Genomic DNA, 17,479 nt, shown 5'->3' on the forward strand with positions numbered 1-17,479 from the left:
GAGGGACGCCCGTATCCAGGGTAAGGAGCGGGAGGATACGACGCTGCAGCATGCGCCGGAGGAGCTGGAGGAGCCGGGCTCGACATGGGGTCGTAGCTGGACGCCGAGGGCCGTGGGAACGACGATGACGATGACGATGACGATGGCGGCAGCGGCGGCGCGTGGTGGCTGCGGGGCGAGTAGTTCCGGTCGTGGTCGACCAGCCGAGGATCAACCGTGGTGCGGGGAAACGCCGGCGGTCGGCCACGATGAGGCAGATGGACAAATGGCGGCGACGAGTGCGGGGGGTACGGCGAGACAGAGTGTGGGGCAGACGGGTTTGCGGAATAGGGGTCTTGGGCTGGCGGCCATGGCGACGAGTCGCTGGAGCGCCGAGGCGAAGTGGCCAACGTCGAGATAGAGGCGTCGGCCCTGGAGTATGGCGATACCCGGTAGCGCTCATAGAGCGAATCGGACTCGCGTCGCTGGAGGACGGGAGTGGCAGGACCGTCTTGGTGGTGATAGCGCTGATGCGGCCGCATGCGGCGGGCCGAGCCGCGCCTGAAGAGAGACTCGGTGGATTCGGAGGATGGCGCCGAATAGGCCCGGTGTGCCCGCGGGCCTTGGTGGGACTCGCCAAAGGGCGCCAGGTCATGGTGCAGGCCCGGGTGCAACACGGAGGAGCCCGAGGGAGGAGGAGGAGGAGGAGGATGATGATGCGCCTGGCCGACCGAGCTCGACGGCGGATATCCAGCAACCGAGTAGCGCCGGGGCACCGAGGCGGCCTCGGGCGAGCGGTCGCCGTCGGTGTAGTCCATGTCCATGTAAGGAGAGCTTGGCACAAACTCGGGCGAGTCACTCGAGCGATGCGGGTGGGGAGCTTGGGCCGCGACGTCGGCAAAGGAGGCGTCAGGGGAGGCCGATGGCGAGGGCGAGGGCGAGTGAGCGGCTCGCATGTCGTATTGGGCCAGGGCGTGAGGAGCGGCACCAGCCATGGCCGAGTTTTCGTGGTATTCGGTTTCGATGTGACGCTTCAGGGCATCGGAGCGAGCAAAGCCGAGGCCGCACTTTTGGCATGTGTAGGGGCGTACATGGGTGTGGATGCTGCGGATGTGCCGTTGCAGATCGTGCTTGCGCCGAAAGGCAACGGCACAAAACTCGCAGGCGTACGGACGTTGGGCCGAGTGCACCAGCAGATGGGAACGCAGGTTGAAGCGGCGGGTGAAGAAGCGCTTGCAGCCAGGATGCGGGCAGGCAAAGGGTTTGTTGGGGGCGGCTTCGCGTTCCTCGAGGGTCGCAGAGGAGTCCTCGGGAGGATTCTGGGGCTGGGGATGCATGGTCATGAGTAGCGAGGGAGGCTCAGGCTAGTTCCGAAAGGGGGGGGGATGAAGCGAGAAGACACGGCGAGGGGGCGAAAGAGGGAAAGTTGCTGGGTCCTGGGGGGCTGGTGTGTCCTGGGCTGGGGGGTTATCGGCCGGGGCGTCCTTGGTGAGAACAGGACAGGCCGAGGGTGGTGGTAGACAGAGCCGAGGAGCAGCGACGGATAGATGCAGACCAAGTCTGGCTGAGCAACTGAGGGTACGGGTCCAGGCAGCAAGTACAGGGCCGTTGGTCTCTGGCTTGAGGACCGTGGGAGATGTCGCGGCGGTGGCTATCCGGGCTACGGGCTACGGGGCAACTGGCGACAGGCGTCTATGGGCGTTGCGGGGCGGCAGTACCGGCGCGAGCAAGCTGCTTTTTGGGTTCAGGAGACAAAAGTTGGAGGAAGGCCTTTTTTTTTTTTGGAGGCGACGGCGGTTGGGCGAGTTAGGAGTCCAGGCGGGAGATCAGAGCAGACCAACAGCGAGGGAAGGGTTGTCCACGGGAGACTCTTGCGCCCCAGCAAACAGGACCTCAAAGGAAAGAACAGAGGCAGAGCCGAAGAGAGAAACCCGGCGTGGAGTCGGGCAAAGTGGAGTGGGGGGGGGAGCAGGGGGGGGGCAGCGGGCTCATGGAGCAGCCCAGCCATTTCTCGATCTATATAGCCGGCCCAGGCCAAGCGGCACTGGCCAGGAAGGACGCACGCCCCCCCGACAAAGCCGGCCTCAGCTGCCTGCGATCCCCGCGCGGCACCCGCTGTGGTTACCTTTGCTGGCGTGCGGCAGCGCGGACGGCCAAGAGGACGAAATGATCCTTGCGTGGATGGTGGCCGCGGGCCTGAAAGGGGCCGGACAGCGCTTGCTGGCAAGGGTCTGTGGGCGGCTGTGGCAGCGGCGCTTAGCCTTGTTGGGCGGGGGGGGGAAGGCAAGGCCAAGGGAGCAGTGCGCCGAACAATGACGGTTACTTGCCTGCAATTGCCTGCAATTGCCTGGACTGGCCTGCAATTGTCCAGGGGCAGCGGCGAGAAGAAGCTTCAGCCTGGACAGCACAAGCAGCAAGAGCCAAGGGTGTCGGCGATGGCCTTTGTTGTCGGCGCAAACAAACCAAGAGGGACCACGCAGCTCAGCTGATGGGCGCCGCGAGATGGGCCGAGCAGGAGCAACAGGCGATTTTCACAGCAGCCAGAGAGCGTCTGCGTGAAGGCCGGTGGACGGGTGTGCGATGGATGTGAGCGATGGAGATGCGATGGAGATGTGCGATGGATGTGAGCGATGGAGATGCGATGGTCGTTAAAAGGTCGTTAAAAGGTCGTTAAAAGTGCAGCACTGCTGGCAACAGACCGGCAACAGACCGGCAACCGACACCAAGGTTAGTCTTTAGACTTTCGGCGACGCTCTGCTGTGCGGTGCGCCCAACCTTTTGGACACCTCGGCTGGGCTCTGGATGCCGGTGGCCTTTGTGGCTCTCGAATTGGCTTTGATGAGGGCTACCGCAACGTCGCACACACCGGCGCTGTGCCCTGCGCATGACCAGTACCGCCCGACCCGGCCTGTTGCGCACCACCAGGCAGGCAGTGGATGCGCCGAGGAAGGCGGCTGAGCAGGCCAGCGAGGGGGAACCACCTGTCGAGGCCGCCACGAAGCTTTGTCGGCGAGGATGCACCTTGGCTTGCCTTGTTATCGCTTGGGGGGGGGGAGACCGCATGTCCCCCCCCCTGGAAGACTCTGCGTCTGATCCGAGCGAGGGGTTGCATGTCCTCGACCCAAGGGTCTCGCGCCCGAGAACAGACTGTCACATCGTGCTTGAGAATAGACTGGCATCTCTGAGGAAGTGAAACTGGCCCGGAGATGCACTTTTCCTCCCAGAGCGACGGCGGCCCCGCTCCTCTGCCGAGCCCGCGGCCCATGGTGTCGCCGCGCGGACGGACTGGCGGGGCTGGGCGACAGGCACATACCCCCCTTGGCGTGTGCGTCGCCGGTGGGAGGCTTTTGCGGCATGGCCCGGCGAGAGGCTTATCCAGTCTGTCGTCGCCGTCTTGGGCAGGATCCGCTCTCCCCCCCCAGACCATGACAGACTCGACAGCCAGGGCCAGGACCAGCATCGATTGGGGAACCAGCGCGGGCGGACCAGCGAGTCCAGTAAAGCCCGGCGCGCCCAGCAAGGGCCTGGCGAGATGGGCCAGGCGGGATGGAGATGGATGGGGATGGATGGGGACGGCATGGCTGGGCTCGCTCCGTGCTCCAAGCTGTCTACCCACGGGCCAAAGGAAGGACGGCGGTTCCACCAAGAGGCTGCGACGATGAGCAAGGATATGCGCGGTTTATAGCATTTTGGCATGGACAACTTGTCGCATATTTGACATGGTCGCCGCAACACACATCACTGTCCATAGCATCGTCCATAGCATCGCCCACAGCACCATCCGGACTGCCGGCAGAACTACTTGGATGCCGCCGCGATGCCGATGCTTGCCTTGCAATTCAAGCAATTCTTGCAATTCCTGCACACCGATCCCGCACGCCACTTCGTTGCTGCCGTTCCGCACACGCCTGTCTCCTGGCAATTCCATCCTGCCACACATGTCCCCTTGCCGATCCGTCCCACCGGAGGCGTCGCACGCCCTCCATACATTGCATCGCACCGCACCCTGCCCTGGACGCGCGGCGCTCTGCACGTCGTTGCGCAAGCGGCGTCGTGTTCATCAACGGGCAAGGAGCAGATCGACCTTGCGAATCGACCGTGCGAATCGACCTTGCGAATCGGCCTTGCGTCGTCCCAAGCCTGCTGCACCGTGACAGCCAACACCGCCAGACCCTCCCAGCATGGCGTGGACCTGGCTGCAAAAGGCCGCCCAAGTGCGTCAAGTCCACGCCAGGTCCACGCCTTTGTCGCGGTGCAGGGTCCTTGCCAGGACAGCCAAAGCAGTGAGTCACCACCGATGCACCTGCCGTGATTGGCTGCCGTGCCCCGCTTGTTGCAGCGCGCCGCCAACCAATCCGCGGCCCGAACAGGCACATAAGGGACCCACGCCGCCGCGCACAGAATACAGCCCATGGCGGTCTTGTGCTCCGCAGCGCCGATCGCCCAAGGGGCGGACCCCATGACGGCCCTGTGCGCCCGTCGGCGCCGCGCTCGCTCGGGGCGCCAGAGTCACGGGCTGGCGGGTGCCCGATGACCGTGCTGGCGGCGTGCGCGGCGCGGCTTCCCATTGGCCACGGGTGAATCGCTCTCGCCCGTAGCGAGCACCGTGAGTCACCGTGCCGCCGTGTCCGCGCGCTGGCCTGCCGCCACCGCCGGAGTTATTGCTCAACAATTGCCCGGCCGGCTGCACTCCCGCGCTCGTCGATTGCGGCAGGTCTGTCTCGCACGCCCCCTCTCTCTCTCTCTCTCTCTCTCTCTCTCTCTTACACCCCCTGCATCACTCAGCCGCCACAGGCATTCAGCCATAACCCTCCTCCACCGGGGTTGCAGTGGCGCTCGAGGGGGGGCCTGTGCGTGCGTCGCCTTGTTGCGCCGTGCTCACGGCTCCTGTCCAACCTCTGCGGCCCAGACAGGCAAGGCGGGAAGGTCGCGCTCTCCGTCGCGGCCCCTTGCGCCTGGGCTGGAGCGACGCCGCCGATCGGGATAGATGTCCCACCCGCTTGTGCTTCCCGTGGCCGCTCTCCAAGCCGAGTCACGGCGCCACCTGCCCCGCCACAGCGCCTGCATCGTCGATTGGTGCATCGCTGCCAGCGGCGAGATTGCGCCGATATTGGGCGTTGTTGCCGGGGTCGCACCGCCCATGTCCGCTGGCCTGCACCGCCCATGTCCGCCGCGTCGCTAATGTCGCACCTCTGTCACCGCGGCCGCCTCTGGTGTTGCGCCGCCGGCTGATCTGGGACTTGTTGTGCCGCGTTGCCCTGTGGTCGGGGCTGAGCTCCACCGTCACGTTGTGTCCGCGCCAGGAACCCAAAGCCTGGCGGCACCGCCACGAGGGACATGCGGGCCAGGCCGTGGTCGAGACTCCTGCATTTGGGTTGTCGCTCAGTCGCAGCAGATATCTCCTGGCCATCACTCTGTCGCTGCCCGGTCGTTGTCCGGCAGTCACCTGGGCATCGCTTGCTCGTTGTCGACAGCGTCGCCTCCCCCCGTGGGCCCATGGTCCGCTCAAATTTGTCCCCGGCACCGAGCACGGATGTCTGTGCATCGGCCGGCCTGGGTCCGCAAACGCATCGCTGCCTGCCCCTATCGGGCCTCGATGACACTCTTGTGGCTCATCTTGCTGATCATGGACTCGACCTGCCGCAGGTCATCTTCCAGCTTCTGCTTCCTGCATAATGGAAGCCGTGCGGGATGCACGAGGCGGCATGTCATCAACGTGGTTTTGGGGCGACTCCCATGGCATCAAACACAGATGCTCGCCACCCGACCCTCTCGCTTCTCATTGCGTCGCCTCCTGCCCCCGCACCACCAGCCGCACCATCAGCCGCACCATCAGCCGCATCCATTGCCGGGTCCTGCGTCCATCGGCATGCTGTTCCCACGTGCGGCTATATCCCGGTCCGTGCTTGCCCACCTGCGTTTCTGTGAGAACGTGTCCACCACGATCGGCATCCGCGAATAGTCCCGTTCGAGCTGCGAGTGGAAGGCCTGGAGCTCAGAGAGCTTCTGCAGTCGCTCCTGCTCCGTCAGCAGCACCAGCTTCTCGCCCCGTTCGTTGACAGAGATGGTGCCGGCCAGCTCGTGCTTTGGTGCTGGTGGCTGGCCTGCCAACGATCGGGTCGTCGCTGGTGTCGTCTTGCGGACTGCTCCTGGCTTGCTCCGGATGGCCGATCCTCGCTCTCTGCCGTCATGAGCCTCGTCGGATGCACTCCCGATGATGTCGTCGTCGGCCCCGACATCCAGCATCTCTGACAGGCGGGATTCGGGTTGGAGTGTCGCCAAACAGGTGTGCACTCGTCAGTCCTCGATCGGTTATACTATCGCCCCGATTGCACCGGCTCGTCTGCACATTCCCCTTACCAAGTCGAGTCGGGACGGGCTGTCGCAGCGATGCTTTCTTGCCTTTCCGGCCGCGAACCGTTTTGGTCGGCGCTGTCGGCTGGCTTCTCCCAGTGGCAAAATACAGGCCTGTCGAGGAGCATGGGACCGTGCCCTGGGACGGATGGGCTGCATTGACAGGCGCTGTTGGAGAACCCTTGCGACCGGGCATCATGTCTGCAATGGGATGTGTTGGCGTGAGCACGGGTTCCCGGCGTAACGATTTGTCCATCTGTCACGCATGGATGATGGAATCCATCCCTCATCCTCGATCCAAACCGCTCGTTGATCCGCCCCTTGACACTTCTCGAGCCACCTCGCCAAGCCTTGCCGTCATTCTCACGTCTGTCTTGCCGGCACTTTTACCTGACGCCGAGCCATGCGACGAGTTGAGCGGGCTCATGACCTTGCCCAAGCCCTGCATCGGCACTCTGGAGCCGCCCGCCGGCTTGGTAGGAGTGCGAGAGGCCTTCAGATCCGCCCGCACCGACTGAGCAAACTTGGAGCGGTACATGGCTGGGACGGTTGGTGCGGGCTTGACCAGTGCGTAGATGGACTCGTCATAAGGATCCGACGGCGTTGGCTTGGCCTCTACGGAGGGATGGATGCGCACGTTCGCCGACATTGTGTATCGCGTGGTCGTTATGAGGCGACGAGCTGTTCTGGTGATCGCGAAGGACCAAGGGTCTGTCTCTGACGTGTCCTTGGCGAGAATCGGCGCTGCAGCAAGCGACGGTCCTGCTTCTGGGCGCTGAAAGACAGAGCGTCCTCGGGTGTTTGGAGGATGGTCCTGAGCGGCTTCGGGTCGCAGGCCGTCCGTCGTCTGTGCGGTTGAGGCGAGCCTCGCTGATTGGGGTGGCCCTGGCTCGCGCCGATCAAAGCCGCCAGACTTTGTGATTCGCTCTGGCTCCATTGCTCACCGTCATCTCACTCGTATCCCGCAATCCGCCATGGCCTCAACCAAGCCCCAGCTCCTGCGGAATCTCCACGTCGAGTTCATCCGGTCGCTGGACAACGTAGGCGTCGATTCCCCCCTTCCACGTCCTCATGGCCCTCGATCGCAACCGTCGCCGGTGCTGGCTGCCTCGACGCTGTCGGTCCTTCCACAATCCTCCGAGTATCCACTTTCGTCGCTCCGCCTTGCTGACTGACCACCGGCCCGGCCTTTGGTCTCGGCCCCGCATATCGCCAACAGAAAAAGGACAGCCTCGAATACCACCTCACCAGCCACTTGAAGCTCAATGGCGTCTACTGGGGCTTGACCGCCCTCGATCTCCTCGGCAGACTGGATGTCTTTGAGAAGGAAGACGTGATTACCTTCATCCTTGCATGCCAGCACTCCAACGGTATGCGTTGGATATTTGCAGCCCTGCCGGGATCGACAACGCCATCGACAGCGCCATCGGCATGCAGTCCCGATCCCTGCTCAATGGCAGATCCACCTGCGGATTGCCTTCATTCCTTCATTCATTCCTTCATTCCTTCACTCCTTCATTCCCTCTCCCCTCTCTCACTGCCCCTCCAAATCTAGGCGGATTCAGCGGCAACGTCGGCCACGATCCCCATCTGCTCTACACCCTCAGCGCCGTCCAGATCCTGGCCACCTTGGACTCGCTTGATCGAATCGACAGCGCCCGGGTCGTAGACTGTAAGCCTTGGGTCCACCCGCACTTTCCCCCCCCCCTGAACAGCGTGGCGATGCGATATGTAGATTGAAGACGGTCCTTGGATGCGCACGAGCTGCTTGCTTGATATTCATCCGTCCACACTATCGATGTCAATGCCGATGCCAATGATGATGCCACGGTGATGCCACTGCTGATGCCGCTGCAACCCTCAACTCCACGCAGTCGTCAAGAATCTCCAGGACCCAGAGTCCGGTGCCTTCTGCGGCGATATCTACGGCGAGGTCGACACTCGATTTGTCTACGTTGCCATATCGTGCATGTCGATCCTCTCGAGCCTCGACCAGATCGACGTCGACAAGGCCGTCGAGTACATCAACCGGTGCAAGAACTTTGATGGCGGATACGGAAGCGTGCCGGGTGCCGAATCGCACTCGGGTCAGAGTAAGCATCGTTGTCGTCAGGTTGAACGGAAGCAAGCTTGGACGGCGTCCGCGCTGCCGATCGATACCCCCCCCCCTCCGTGGATCCGCGGCGATACAGCTGTCGGGATCGGGGCCGAGGCCCATATAGGGCATGGTGATGACGATAATGACGATAATGACGATAATGACGATAATGACGATAATGCCATCAAATGACTGACCAGGAAACGTTTATTCATCTCTCGCACAGTTTTCTGCTGCGTTGGTGCTCTGTCGATTGTCAACCGGCTCGACACAGTCGACATTGACAAACTGGGTTGGTGGCTCTGCGAGCGGCAGTTGAGCAACGGAGGACTGAACGGTAGACCCGAGAAGAAGGAGGACGTAAGTGGCATGTTTCTGCGTCGACGACAATGAGCGCGGCATCAGCCAAGAGAGGGAGACACCCGAGGAGCTCCATCGACCGGCATGGGGTCTGTGCCGATCGGTGATGCTCAAACTGCGCGATCGATGTTCTGTCCAGGTTTGCTACTCTTGGTGGGTTCTGTCCTCCTTGGCCATGCTGGACCGACTCCACTGGATCGATCATGAGAAGCTCATTGAATTTATCCTGGGAGCACAGGTAGGACCATCGTTGAGCCCGCTGTCCACACCCACAGCAACGCCGAGACCTATGCGGGGTCAAGGGCGAAGAGTTGGTTCTGATTTGATGACCAAGACAAGTACTCGCATCCTTCCACCTTCCGCCCCTCTTTCATAGGACGACGAAGCCGGCGGGATTGCAGATCGACCTGGCGACATGGCCGACGTCTTCCACACCGTCTTTGGCCTTGCTGGCCTGTCGCTACTGGGCTATCCCGATCTCAAGCCCGTCGATCCGAGATACTGCATGACACGGGACGTGACCAAGCGATTGGGACTGTGAGTGCCTGCAGCCAAAAGCGTTGGCCCGCGCTTCTCCGAGACGAATATGCCCGGAGCACTACCTGTTCAGAATACTACTTGTTCAGAGCACTACCTGTTCAGAACGGAACGCGACAGCTCAGTCCCGAGACACAACATGCATTTCGGCCATCTGGCCGTCTTCGTGGCTCATCGGCACCATAATGGTCAGGCCGAGCGGGTCGCATGGTGTACATTCAGGTCCCAGATCCAAGGGACACACTGGCCTCCCATTCTGCCTCGCCTTGTTTTGGGTTGTTTGGGCTGGATCATTTTATGGATGGATCGTTGTATGGCTGGATCGTTGTTTGGGCTGTGCAGAAATCGGTGCAAGGGGTGGCCCATTCGGCTAGTCCATGCCCCGGGTCTGGCGCTGTATCCGTTGGCACTCCCCACCTGCCTTCGTCAAAAAGCATCTCCACCCAGGCGCTCGCCCTCCTCAGCACACATCGCTCATCCCAGCCGTGCCCGCAACAATGGACGTCAACGAATTCCGCAAGAGAGGCCACGAGGCCGTCGAGCGAATCGCCCGTTACTACGAGCAGGAACTCGCAAACCACAACGGTGAGCCTGTCCTCCAGCAACGTCGCCGGCGCGGCTGACTGATTCAGGCCCACTCACATCCTCGCCAGTTCAACCGACCGTCCAGCCTGGATTTCTGAAGAGCCTCTTGCCCGCAGAGGCACCCGAAGGTGCGTGGATATGCGAGAACCCTCGTCGCCTGTCGTGATGTCGCCCGAGCACACCAGTGCAGCGCGGCCTGCATCAATCCGCTCCTCCTTGGTTGAGCCAGGGTGCCCAGGTGTTTCTTGTCACGTATTTCCGACAATCGCTCTGCTCTGCCACTCACAGAGGGCGAGTCTTGGGATGCCATCCAGCAGGACTTTGAGAGCAAGATCATCCCGGGTGAGTGAGCTCGTTTGCCTGTCCTTCTTTGCTGTATCGAATGCAGCCCCCCCCCCTGGCCAGTCTGGTCCAGATCCAGATTCCAGATCCAGTTCAAGATCCAGTTCAAGATTCTGACCACCGGAATTGCCGGTAACGACACCGTCCAGGCGTCACGCACTGGCAAAGCCCCAACTTTTTCGGGTTCTTCCCGGCCAACTCGTCCTTTCCCGGCATCATCGGTGACATGTACTCGGATATGCTCAACGGCATCGGGTATGTCAGCAAACTGTCCAAGGGCTCTGTCGCCTTCAGCCACTTGATCTCTCGAGCCTCTGATCTGACCCTCTTTTTTGTTTGCCATTGGACTGGCCAGATTCAACTGGATGGCGTCGCCTTCGTGCACCGAGCTCGAGACAATCACCTTGGATTGGATGGCCAAGCTGATCGGACTCGACGACGGGTTCCTGTCGGAGAGCGAGGGAGGCGGCGTGATCCAGGGCAGCGCTTCCGAGGCTGTCGTGGTCGCCATGCTTGCGGCCAAGAAGAGGGCCATGCTGCGATCCGAGGGACTCGACGAGCGAAAGCTCGTCGCCTATGTGTCCTCGCAGGTAATGCTGGCAAGAACGCTGGTTCACTTGGCTTTGGCTTTGGCTTTGGCTTTGGCTTTGGCTTTGGCTTTGGCTTTGGCTTTGGCTTTGGCTTTGGCTTTGGCTTTGGCTTTGGCTTTGGCTTTGGCTTTGGCTTTGGCTTTGGCTTTGGCTATGGGCCGGATGGCAGGGGAAATGCCGTGCATGCCACAGCCGTATGCAGCCGTCCATTGCCAGACCCATGAGGCGCATCCGGTGGCCATCCTTCTTTCGTCGACCAAGGCCATCATGCGCAAGTGTATCCATGTTAGCTGACGTGCTGTGCATCAATGTCATCCGCTCCACAGTCCCACTCTTGCGGCCTCAAGGCGTCCATGATCATCGGCGTGCAATGCAAGGTCCTCGATGTCGACGCCGACTTTGCTCTGTCTGGGGCCATTGTGCGTGCCCAGATCGAGGAAGACCTCAAGGCAGGGCTGGTGCCGTTCTTCATCCACGCCACCATCGGCACCACCAGTTCCGGCACAGTCGATCACATTCCAGAGATTGTCGAGGCTGTTGTTGGAACCGATGTCTGGGTCCACATCGACGCGGCCTGGGCCGGCCCTGCACTCATGTGCGAAGAGTATCGGCACCATGGGGCTGGTGTTGACAGGTCCGACTCGTTCTGCATGAACGCCCACAAGTGGATGCTGACCAACTTTGACTGCTCGCTGTTGTGGTGAGTGCCATGTCGCTGTGCCGAACGATCGGCTTGAGACGATACCAGACAGCATCAGATGGCGAGTGCCACAGCAGATTGTCCTGGTTACTGTCTATCCAAAGGAAGATTTGGAGAGATGCATTCCATCTCGAATACCCGGCTCGAGACTGACAGCGAGCCGCCCTCTGGTTTGATGGCCCGTCATGGGCTCCAGGGTCAAGCACAGACGCTACCTCCTTGATGCCCTGAGCCTTACCCCAGCCTATCTGCGCAATAAGGAGACCGAGTCGGGGCTGGTGACGGACTACAAGGACTGGCAACTCCCCCTTGGCCGTCGATTCCGCTCGCTCAAGCTCTGGTTCGTCCTGCGAACTTATGGCGCCCAGGGCATCCGTGCCCACATCCGCAAGGTAAGGACCAGTCGAGCGATGCACTGACGCACCATCGCTCGGTTGCATGTCCATGGCCGAGTCCTGCTCCCGGATAATCTGACTCTCCTGGTTCGCTCGGCATTCTTGTACAGCATTGCGATCAAGCTGCCCACTTTGAGAGTCGTCTTCGCGCCGAATCCCTCTTCAGGGTCGTCACCCCCCGCAGTTTTGCGCTGGTGACCTTCCAGGTCGATGCCCCCACTCTCGAGGAGCGTAACCGCCGTACCGAGTGGGTCTACAACCAAGCCAATGCCACCCGCCGGATCTTCATCACCAGCACCAAGCTCCGCGATCAATACGTGATCCGATTCGTTCCAGGCAGCCCCCATACCGAGATGGCCCATGTCGACGGTGCCTTTGACATGATCCGCGAGTTTGCTGCTTCCGTGCCAAACTCGGAATGAGGCCGATTCGGTCGACTCAAAGGAAACAATCTGGAACTGGCCTCAAAGTCATATCTATACTGAAATCCGGCACCCACAACAGCTGGACCGGAATGCCTTGTTTGAGGGACGTCCTGTTGAGTGTATTCGGACACCATGTTGGCAACGGATTATGAAGGTGCACATGGTGGCAGCTTCTGAATATATACATGTCTATTCAACGAGCACAGGGGTCCAGTCTATCGACGGCATTAGTATCCAGCGGCTTTGAGTTGGCCCCGGTTGTCGCCAGCCGCACATCTGTCAAATGCAGTATTTTCATCATGTTGCATTGTACGGGTTGCCTTGGGGTGCCGTGCCATGGGCATATCCAAATGTTGAGTCCTTTGGAGACTGCCGCAGCAACCATTCGGCATCATTCGTTGGCACTCATGCACCACAGGTCAGGTCTCTCTATGGTCGCCTAACGAAAGCGGAACCGTGTTTTGTTCGCATCGAGTAGCGACCCAATGTTGTTGGCAATGACATCCCGTGTCATGAGCTGCCCAGGCTCAGGGTCGCCGAGATAGTTGCTCTCGAGGAACCGAATGATGCTGGCCGGTTCAAGCTGCTCGTGCGAGACGTAATTCTGCTTGGCGGCGTATCCAATGACAACGAAGGGAGTGCGTGGCCCGTACGGCCGATGATCAATCGGATTGGTCGGCGGAGGAGCCACACCGTCTCGAAAGCCCCCGGACTCATCGGGGACCAGGATAACCAGCGTACAGTTGCGATATGTCGGAGAAGCAAGCACGGCGTCGATGATGGCTTCGTTGAACGCCTCGCCCGCCGAGATGGTCGACGACCCAGGATGCTCCGAGTGGATACCGAGAGGCTTGACGAAGGAGACAGCAGGTAGTGTCTGTCCCGCAATGTCGCCGAACAAATCTTGTAGATCCCGGAAGATGACGCTGGCGTTCGGCGAGCCCGTCAGGCTTGGATAGTACTGGAAAGGGTCGTCCCCCGGGTCGTAGTAGTTGGGCCAGCACCGGCCTGACGACCGGCTCTGGTCGTATCCCTCGGCATAGAACGTGAACGAGACACCGCATCCCAGCAGTAAATCGGCGATCGTGGGTTCATAGTACGCTCTTGTGAAGGAAGCACAGGGCGCCCCTGGAGGATCGACCTCGTTGTCGTCGAAGACCCAAGTGCCGCGGGCAAAGAACATGTCGGACTGGCCCGATGCCCCCGGCGACGACTGGAAAAAGCGGTCGGCCATGGCATACTGCTGGGCCCACTGCCAGTACTTGGAGCCGCCTGTCGCCGAGCCGTCAGCCAGAGCATAGGTTCGATTGTCGGAGCCCGGGCATCCCCCGGACGACAGATAGCGATTCATCATGCCGCCGTTCATGGCACAAGTCTCGCACTCGTTTGTATGGCAGGGATCGAAGGCCAGGTTGGTGGAGTCGTTGAGAAAGACTGGCGGGGCTGCGACTGGCCCCAGGGCGGTTTCGCAGCAGCTTCTGCCGGCGGTGCAGTTGGGCGCACTTCCAAAGGGGGCCTGGCAGTAGAGCCCAAAGTAGCTGTCGAAGGAGTGATTCTCGGATATGACGACGATGGTGTGCTTGATGGAGGATGCTGTGTCTCCAGGCGGTCGGCACGTCGGCGACGGCGGGACAACCTGAATGTCCATCCATGCGACGCAGGTGAAAGAGCTGTTGAGGCAGTAGAAGGCCGAGTAAATCCCTGGCAAAGCCGGAGCACGCACAAAGACAGAGCCGTTGGTCGGTGATGGCTGGTCCAGCGGGTCGATGCCGCCGTGGGTAAACTGCCAAAGCTCGCTCATCAGGGTGCCCTGGGTGATAGGGAGGCTGCCGAAGAAGCCGATCCAGTCGTTTGAGCTTCGGGAATCAGCGCCGGTCCAGAAGATGGGGACAAATCCGCCGGCAACGACGCTCGACACATTCGTCGACAGCCGAAGGGTAGAACTGCGGGCCGGGGGAGCTGGTCGAAAAGAAACGAGTGATGCAAGCGACATTGGTATCGCAGTCAGGGTTGGAGCCGATGTCGAGGCTGAGGCAGGAAGCAGAGCTGACTGAACGCTGACCTGGGTGGAGTCTTGCCCATAGGAATGCAGCGAGCGCTGCAGCCGCCGTCAGCAACGAGACGGCCAGGCACACCAAAGCCGGACGTCTCATCGCTGAGGAGAGTGCCGACGATAGTGGGGTGAAGGCCACGATTAGGGCGACGATGAGTGCGACGATGAGGGCGAAGATGAGGGCGACGACGATGAGGCCAAAGCCATCCCATCCATTCATCCGTCCATCCGTCCATCCAGCGTCCGTCCATCGGGCAGCTGTGGCAAGCCCGTCCTTTGTTTGGGTGTTGGGGTTGGCGGCAGGTGGAGATGGATACAAGAGAGTTTCGATTCCGAATTGAAAGCCATCGGCGCGTGGTCGGCACTGGCAGTTTGATATCTCAGGAAAGGTTGAAAATAGAGCGAATGAAAAGAGAGCCGACAGCCATTTCTTTCCCTCTCGGTTGGAGTCTCAACGCCCGGATTGAGCAGGTGATGAGTCCGCATCCGAGATGCATCGCTCCGTAGGATGTGTTCCGCAACACTGCGAAGAGCCGGGTCAGACAGTGCATCTGTGCTCGTCTGAGTACCACCGCTTGCTGCTTCGGGAGCCCTTCGAGGGTCAGGGCATCCTGAAGCCGTTGATGTCGACGATGGGCGGCAGATGAGCACTCCATCGACGGCGAACGGGTGGAAAGTGGTATAGCCGGAGTGGGACCAGTGGACAAGCTGCTGGACCTGCTCAGTTTCGATCGCACTCCCGTTCGCACTCGCACACCTCCCGCACTTGGATCGCTTGCTGCTCATGTACCCGCTCCCCGCACTGCCTTCCGAGCATTCGCACTTGGTACACACCCAGCACCAGCACCCACTCCCACACTCAGTGTAGTCCCACCCCAGCAGTCTCGCTCTGCACCCTCATCACAGCGTAGTATAGTGCCAGCACTTGCCACTCCACCACCCCGACCACCTCTCGATCCTGCTGTTCCCTTGTGGGAACTGCTTGAAAATGTGTTCACCCGCTTGGTCTCAGACCTTGTGGGCAGCTGAGGCAGCACTAAGCTGCAACAGGAGTAAATAGGCTTGCCTGTGTACTCAACTTGCCGGGGTACCAACCTGTTGGACCTGATGGCTTGTCTTCTTGAATAAAGTTGACTATGGCGACTTAAAATACCATGAAGCCAGTAGAACTGAACCCACACAATTACGGTTAACCCCCAGAGCATCACCGATTGATTTGACCATGACAAACTCAACCTTATCCACAGTGTGCTGGAGAGCCGGCGAGAACCGCGACAGGATTACACGTTTCCAAAATGAAATGGGACACCCCGTTTGAGTCATGACAGGGTTTGTTTCTGTGACCTGAATACACCCACCCACTCATTGCAATCATGGTCAAACACGGCACCCTCGATTTCCGCATCGCTGCACTGCGACCGGTGGTGTTCACTCGGAGGCTGCCAAAGTGACCTGTTATATTTCGTATGGCATAGTTAGACGCATGCCATCGCATACTACGCTGGCAAATGGGTTGTGGGCAGGTGTCCCATTTCCCCCTGAATACAGTATACACGTTGCTCTCGTTCGCCCTACACTGGCTCCCCAAGATACTGATGGCCGATTGTCTTGAATCAATACAACAATCGTAAACAATAGACAGGAAAGCTGGATCACAGCCATAAGGTTTCCCAATCATGATCAGGGTTGAATGATGCATCCTCCGTTGCTTCTCTGTGGCTCTAGGGCATGATTGGATTGCGTGTGTTATCTTCTATTTAGTGGACAAGAATCCCTTCAAAAGCAAGACCAGACCAGCCGCCCCTTTCGCCGCTTGTTCCATCCCCTCGCTCAAATTTTGATATCCACAAGAGACCCGTCGTATCATGCAGGCCAACGCCAGCAACCAGCCCTATCACTGCAATGTCCACGGTCGTCCTGACCACGACCTGTTCCTCTCGTATCGGGTCGCCACCGATAATACCACCGTCCAGTCCCTTAAGAATATGCTGGCGACTACTGGGCAGCGTCGATATGGCGAACCCCTCGCAGTCTTCCACGATTCCAGCTGTCTGCGAGACGCAGAGAATTGGAGGGACGATTTCCTCTGCGCTCTAACTCGATGTAGAGTCTTTGTCGCTGTGATCAGCCGCGCATCGCTCGAGTCCATGATTCAGAAAGCCATCTCTGGCGAGGAGGACAACGTTCTGCTTGAGATCAAGACCGCCCTCGACCTCGTTGACTCAGGAGTCGACATCTCGGTGATGCCCCTCTGCGTATCCAGCCTCGTAAAGGATGGTGAGAAGGAAGTGTGGGCCGATTGCCGGCCATATCATGTTATCATCCCTGTTGATTCCAAGTTCGACACCCTTCGAGCCGTCCTGAAGGGATTGTCCGACATCCATATGTTTGGGTTCCGCCCTGACCAGATGTACAAGCGAGTCTACCGCCTCCTCAACCTCGTCCATCCCATCCCTCCCAACATGGAACCCATTACGGCCATCCATCGCAAATACTTTTGTGACTCCAAGTTCCGAGTCGATCCCATTCGCCTCGACATCCTGCTCAAGCAGCTCACCCTGACTGGCCGTGCCGTCATCTCTGGCATGGGTGGTATGGGCAAGTCCGTCCTGGCCCTCCAGATTCTCCACTTCATGATGGGAACTCTGAATGTGAGCAACCATGGTGAGCTCGAGGCCTTCCAAGACGAGACCATCGGTGTCGTATCGCAGTACAGCCAGGTCTTCTGGCTCAACTGCTCGACCGAGTCGACTGCCCTCGATGGGCTGTGCGCGATGTTTGATGGTGTCGAACCAGAGAAGGTCAAGAAGCATGCCTCCAAGTTCCTCGCCAACACCCACAGCTATCTCCTGGTGCTCGACAATGTCGATGACATCAGCGTGGTCGACTCTGTATTTGAGCACTCCAAGTCACTCTGGTTCAGCGGCGATGTGGTGGTGACGACTCGGATGGCCTCGCTGCCTCCTGGTGCATTCGCCATTGCACTCAAGGCCAAGATCCCTGGTTACCGACATGACCCACTCCGTCTCGGCAACTGGAATGACTCTATCACTCTCGACTA

The 17,479-nt window shown here is 60.1% G+C and overlaps 5 protein-coding genes across 5 annotated transcripts; 2 read left to right on the forward strand and 3 right to left on the reverse strand.

Moving 5' to 3' along the window:
- Positions 1–995: 995 nt before the first annotated feature.
- Positions 996–1,316, reverse strand: BJ171DRAFT_422205 (uncharacterized protein; the record flags this gene model as incomplete). The annotated part of the gene is made up of 1 exon (XM_053107536.1): positions 996–1,316. A coding segment is annotated over one exon (321 nt), but the record flags the coding sequence as incomplete, so codon positions are not given.
- A 4,000-nt stretch (positions 1,317–5,316) lies between these two features.
- On the reverse strand, positions 5,317–7,366 carry BJ171DRAFT_28249 (uncharacterized protein). The gene is made up of 4 exons (XM_053106925.1): positions 6,724–7,366; positions 6,340–6,534; positions 5,894–6,227; positions 5,317–5,647 (listed from the first exon to the last, which is right to left on the reverse strand). The coding sequence occupies exons 1-4, from the start codon at positions 7,268–7,270 to the stop codon at positions 5,563–5,565; spliced, it is 1,161 nt and encodes a 386-aa protein (XP_052968396.1). The 5' UTR covers positions 7,271–7,366; the 3' UTR covers positions 5,317–5,562.
- BJ171DRAFT_28247 (terpenoid cyclases/protein prenyltransferase alpha-alpha toroid) lies at positions 7,241–9,381 on the forward strand. Its single transcript, XM_053106924.1, has 7 exons — positions 7,241–7,373; positions 7,553–7,703; positions 7,889–8,005; positions 8,208–8,426; positions 8,658–8,791; positions 8,931–9,029; positions 9,168–9,381. The coding sequence occupies exons 1-7, from the start codon at positions 7,308–7,310 to the stop codon at positions 9,330–9,332; spliced, it is 951 nt and encodes a 316-aa protein (XP_052968397.1). The 5' UTR covers positions 7,241–7,307; the 3' UTR covers positions 9,333–9,381.
- Positions 9,382–9,753: 372 nt separating this feature from the next.
- On the forward strand, positions 9,754–12,567 carry BJ171DRAFT_497234 (pyridoxal phosphate-dependent transferase). Its single transcript, XM_053110274.1, has 8 exons — positions 9,754–9,913; positions 9,982–10,041; positions 10,202–10,255; positions 10,405–10,510; positions 10,611–10,845; positions 11,172–11,545; positions 11,742–11,937; positions 12,051–12,567. The coding sequence occupies exons 1-8, from the start codon at positions 9,826–9,828 to the stop codon at positions 12,360–12,362; spliced, it is 1,425 nt and encodes a 474-aa protein (XP_052968398.1). The 5' UTR covers positions 9,754–9,825; the 3' UTR covers positions 12,363–12,567.
- A 237-nt stretch (positions 12,568–12,804) lies between these two features.
- On the reverse strand, positions 12,805–14,518 carry BJ171DRAFT_473337 (phosphoesterase family-domain-containing protein; the record flags this gene model as incomplete). The annotated part of the gene is made up of 2 exons (XM_053108695.1): positions 12,805–14,324; positions 14,428–14,518. The coding sequence occupies 2 exons, from the start codon at positions 14,516–14,518 to the stop codon at positions 12,805–12,807; spliced, it is 1,611 nt and encodes a 536-aa protein (XP_052968399.1).
- Between the last annotated feature and the right edge of the window lie 2,961 nt (positions 14,519–17,479).

The sequence above is a fragment of the Polychytrium aggregatum genome (genome assembly GCF_025602895.1).
Source record: "Polychytrium aggregatum strain JEL109 chromosome Unknown BJ171scaffold_11, whole genome shotgun sequence".
Taxonomy (NCBI): Eukaryota; Fungi; Chytridiomycota; class Chytridiomycetes; order Polychytriales; genus Polychytrium; species Polychytrium aggregatum.

Excerpts from the sequence above, each read along its gene's own strand:
- BJ171DRAFT_28249 (XM_053106925.1), bottom strand. The coding sequence starts at position 7,270 with ATGGAGCCAGAGCGAATCACAAAGTCTGGCGGCTTTGATCGGCGCGAG. Across the intron at positions 6,228-6,339 it reads GCCCGTCCCGACTCGACTTG|AGATGCTGGATGTCGGGGCC; the intron begins GTAAGGGGAATG and ends CCCGCCTGTCAG. Across the intron at positions 5,648-5,893 it reads ACGTTCTCACAGAAACGCAG|GAAGCAGAAGCTGGAAGATG; the intron begins GTGGGCAAGCAC and ends TCCATTATGCAG.
- BJ171DRAFT_28247 (XM_053106924.1), top strand. The coding sequence starts at position 7,308 with ATGGCCTCAACCAAGCCCCAGCTCCTGCGGAATCTCCACGTCGAGTTC. Across the intron at positions 7,374-7,552 it reads TCATCCGGTCGCTGGACAAC|AAAAAGGACAGCCTCGAATA; the intron begins GTAGGCGTCGAT and ends TATCGCCAACAG. Across the intron at positions 9,030-9,167 it reads AATTTATCCTGGGAGCACAG|GACGACGAAGCCGGCGGGAT; the intron begins GTAGGACCATCG and ends CCTCTTTCATAG.
- BJ171DRAFT_497234 (XM_053110274.1), top strand. The coding sequence starts at position 9,826 with ATGGACGTCAACGAATTCCGCAAGAGAGGCCACGAGGCCGTCGAGCGA. Across the intron at positions 9,914-9,981 it reads GGAACTCGCAAACCACAACG|TTCAACCGACCGTCCAGCCT; the intron begins GTGAGCCTGTCC and ends CATCCTCGCCAG. Across the intron at positions 11,546-11,741 it reads TTTGACTGCTCGCTGTTGTG|GGTCAAGCACAGACGCTACC; the intron begins GTGAGTGCCATG and ends CATGGGCTCCAG.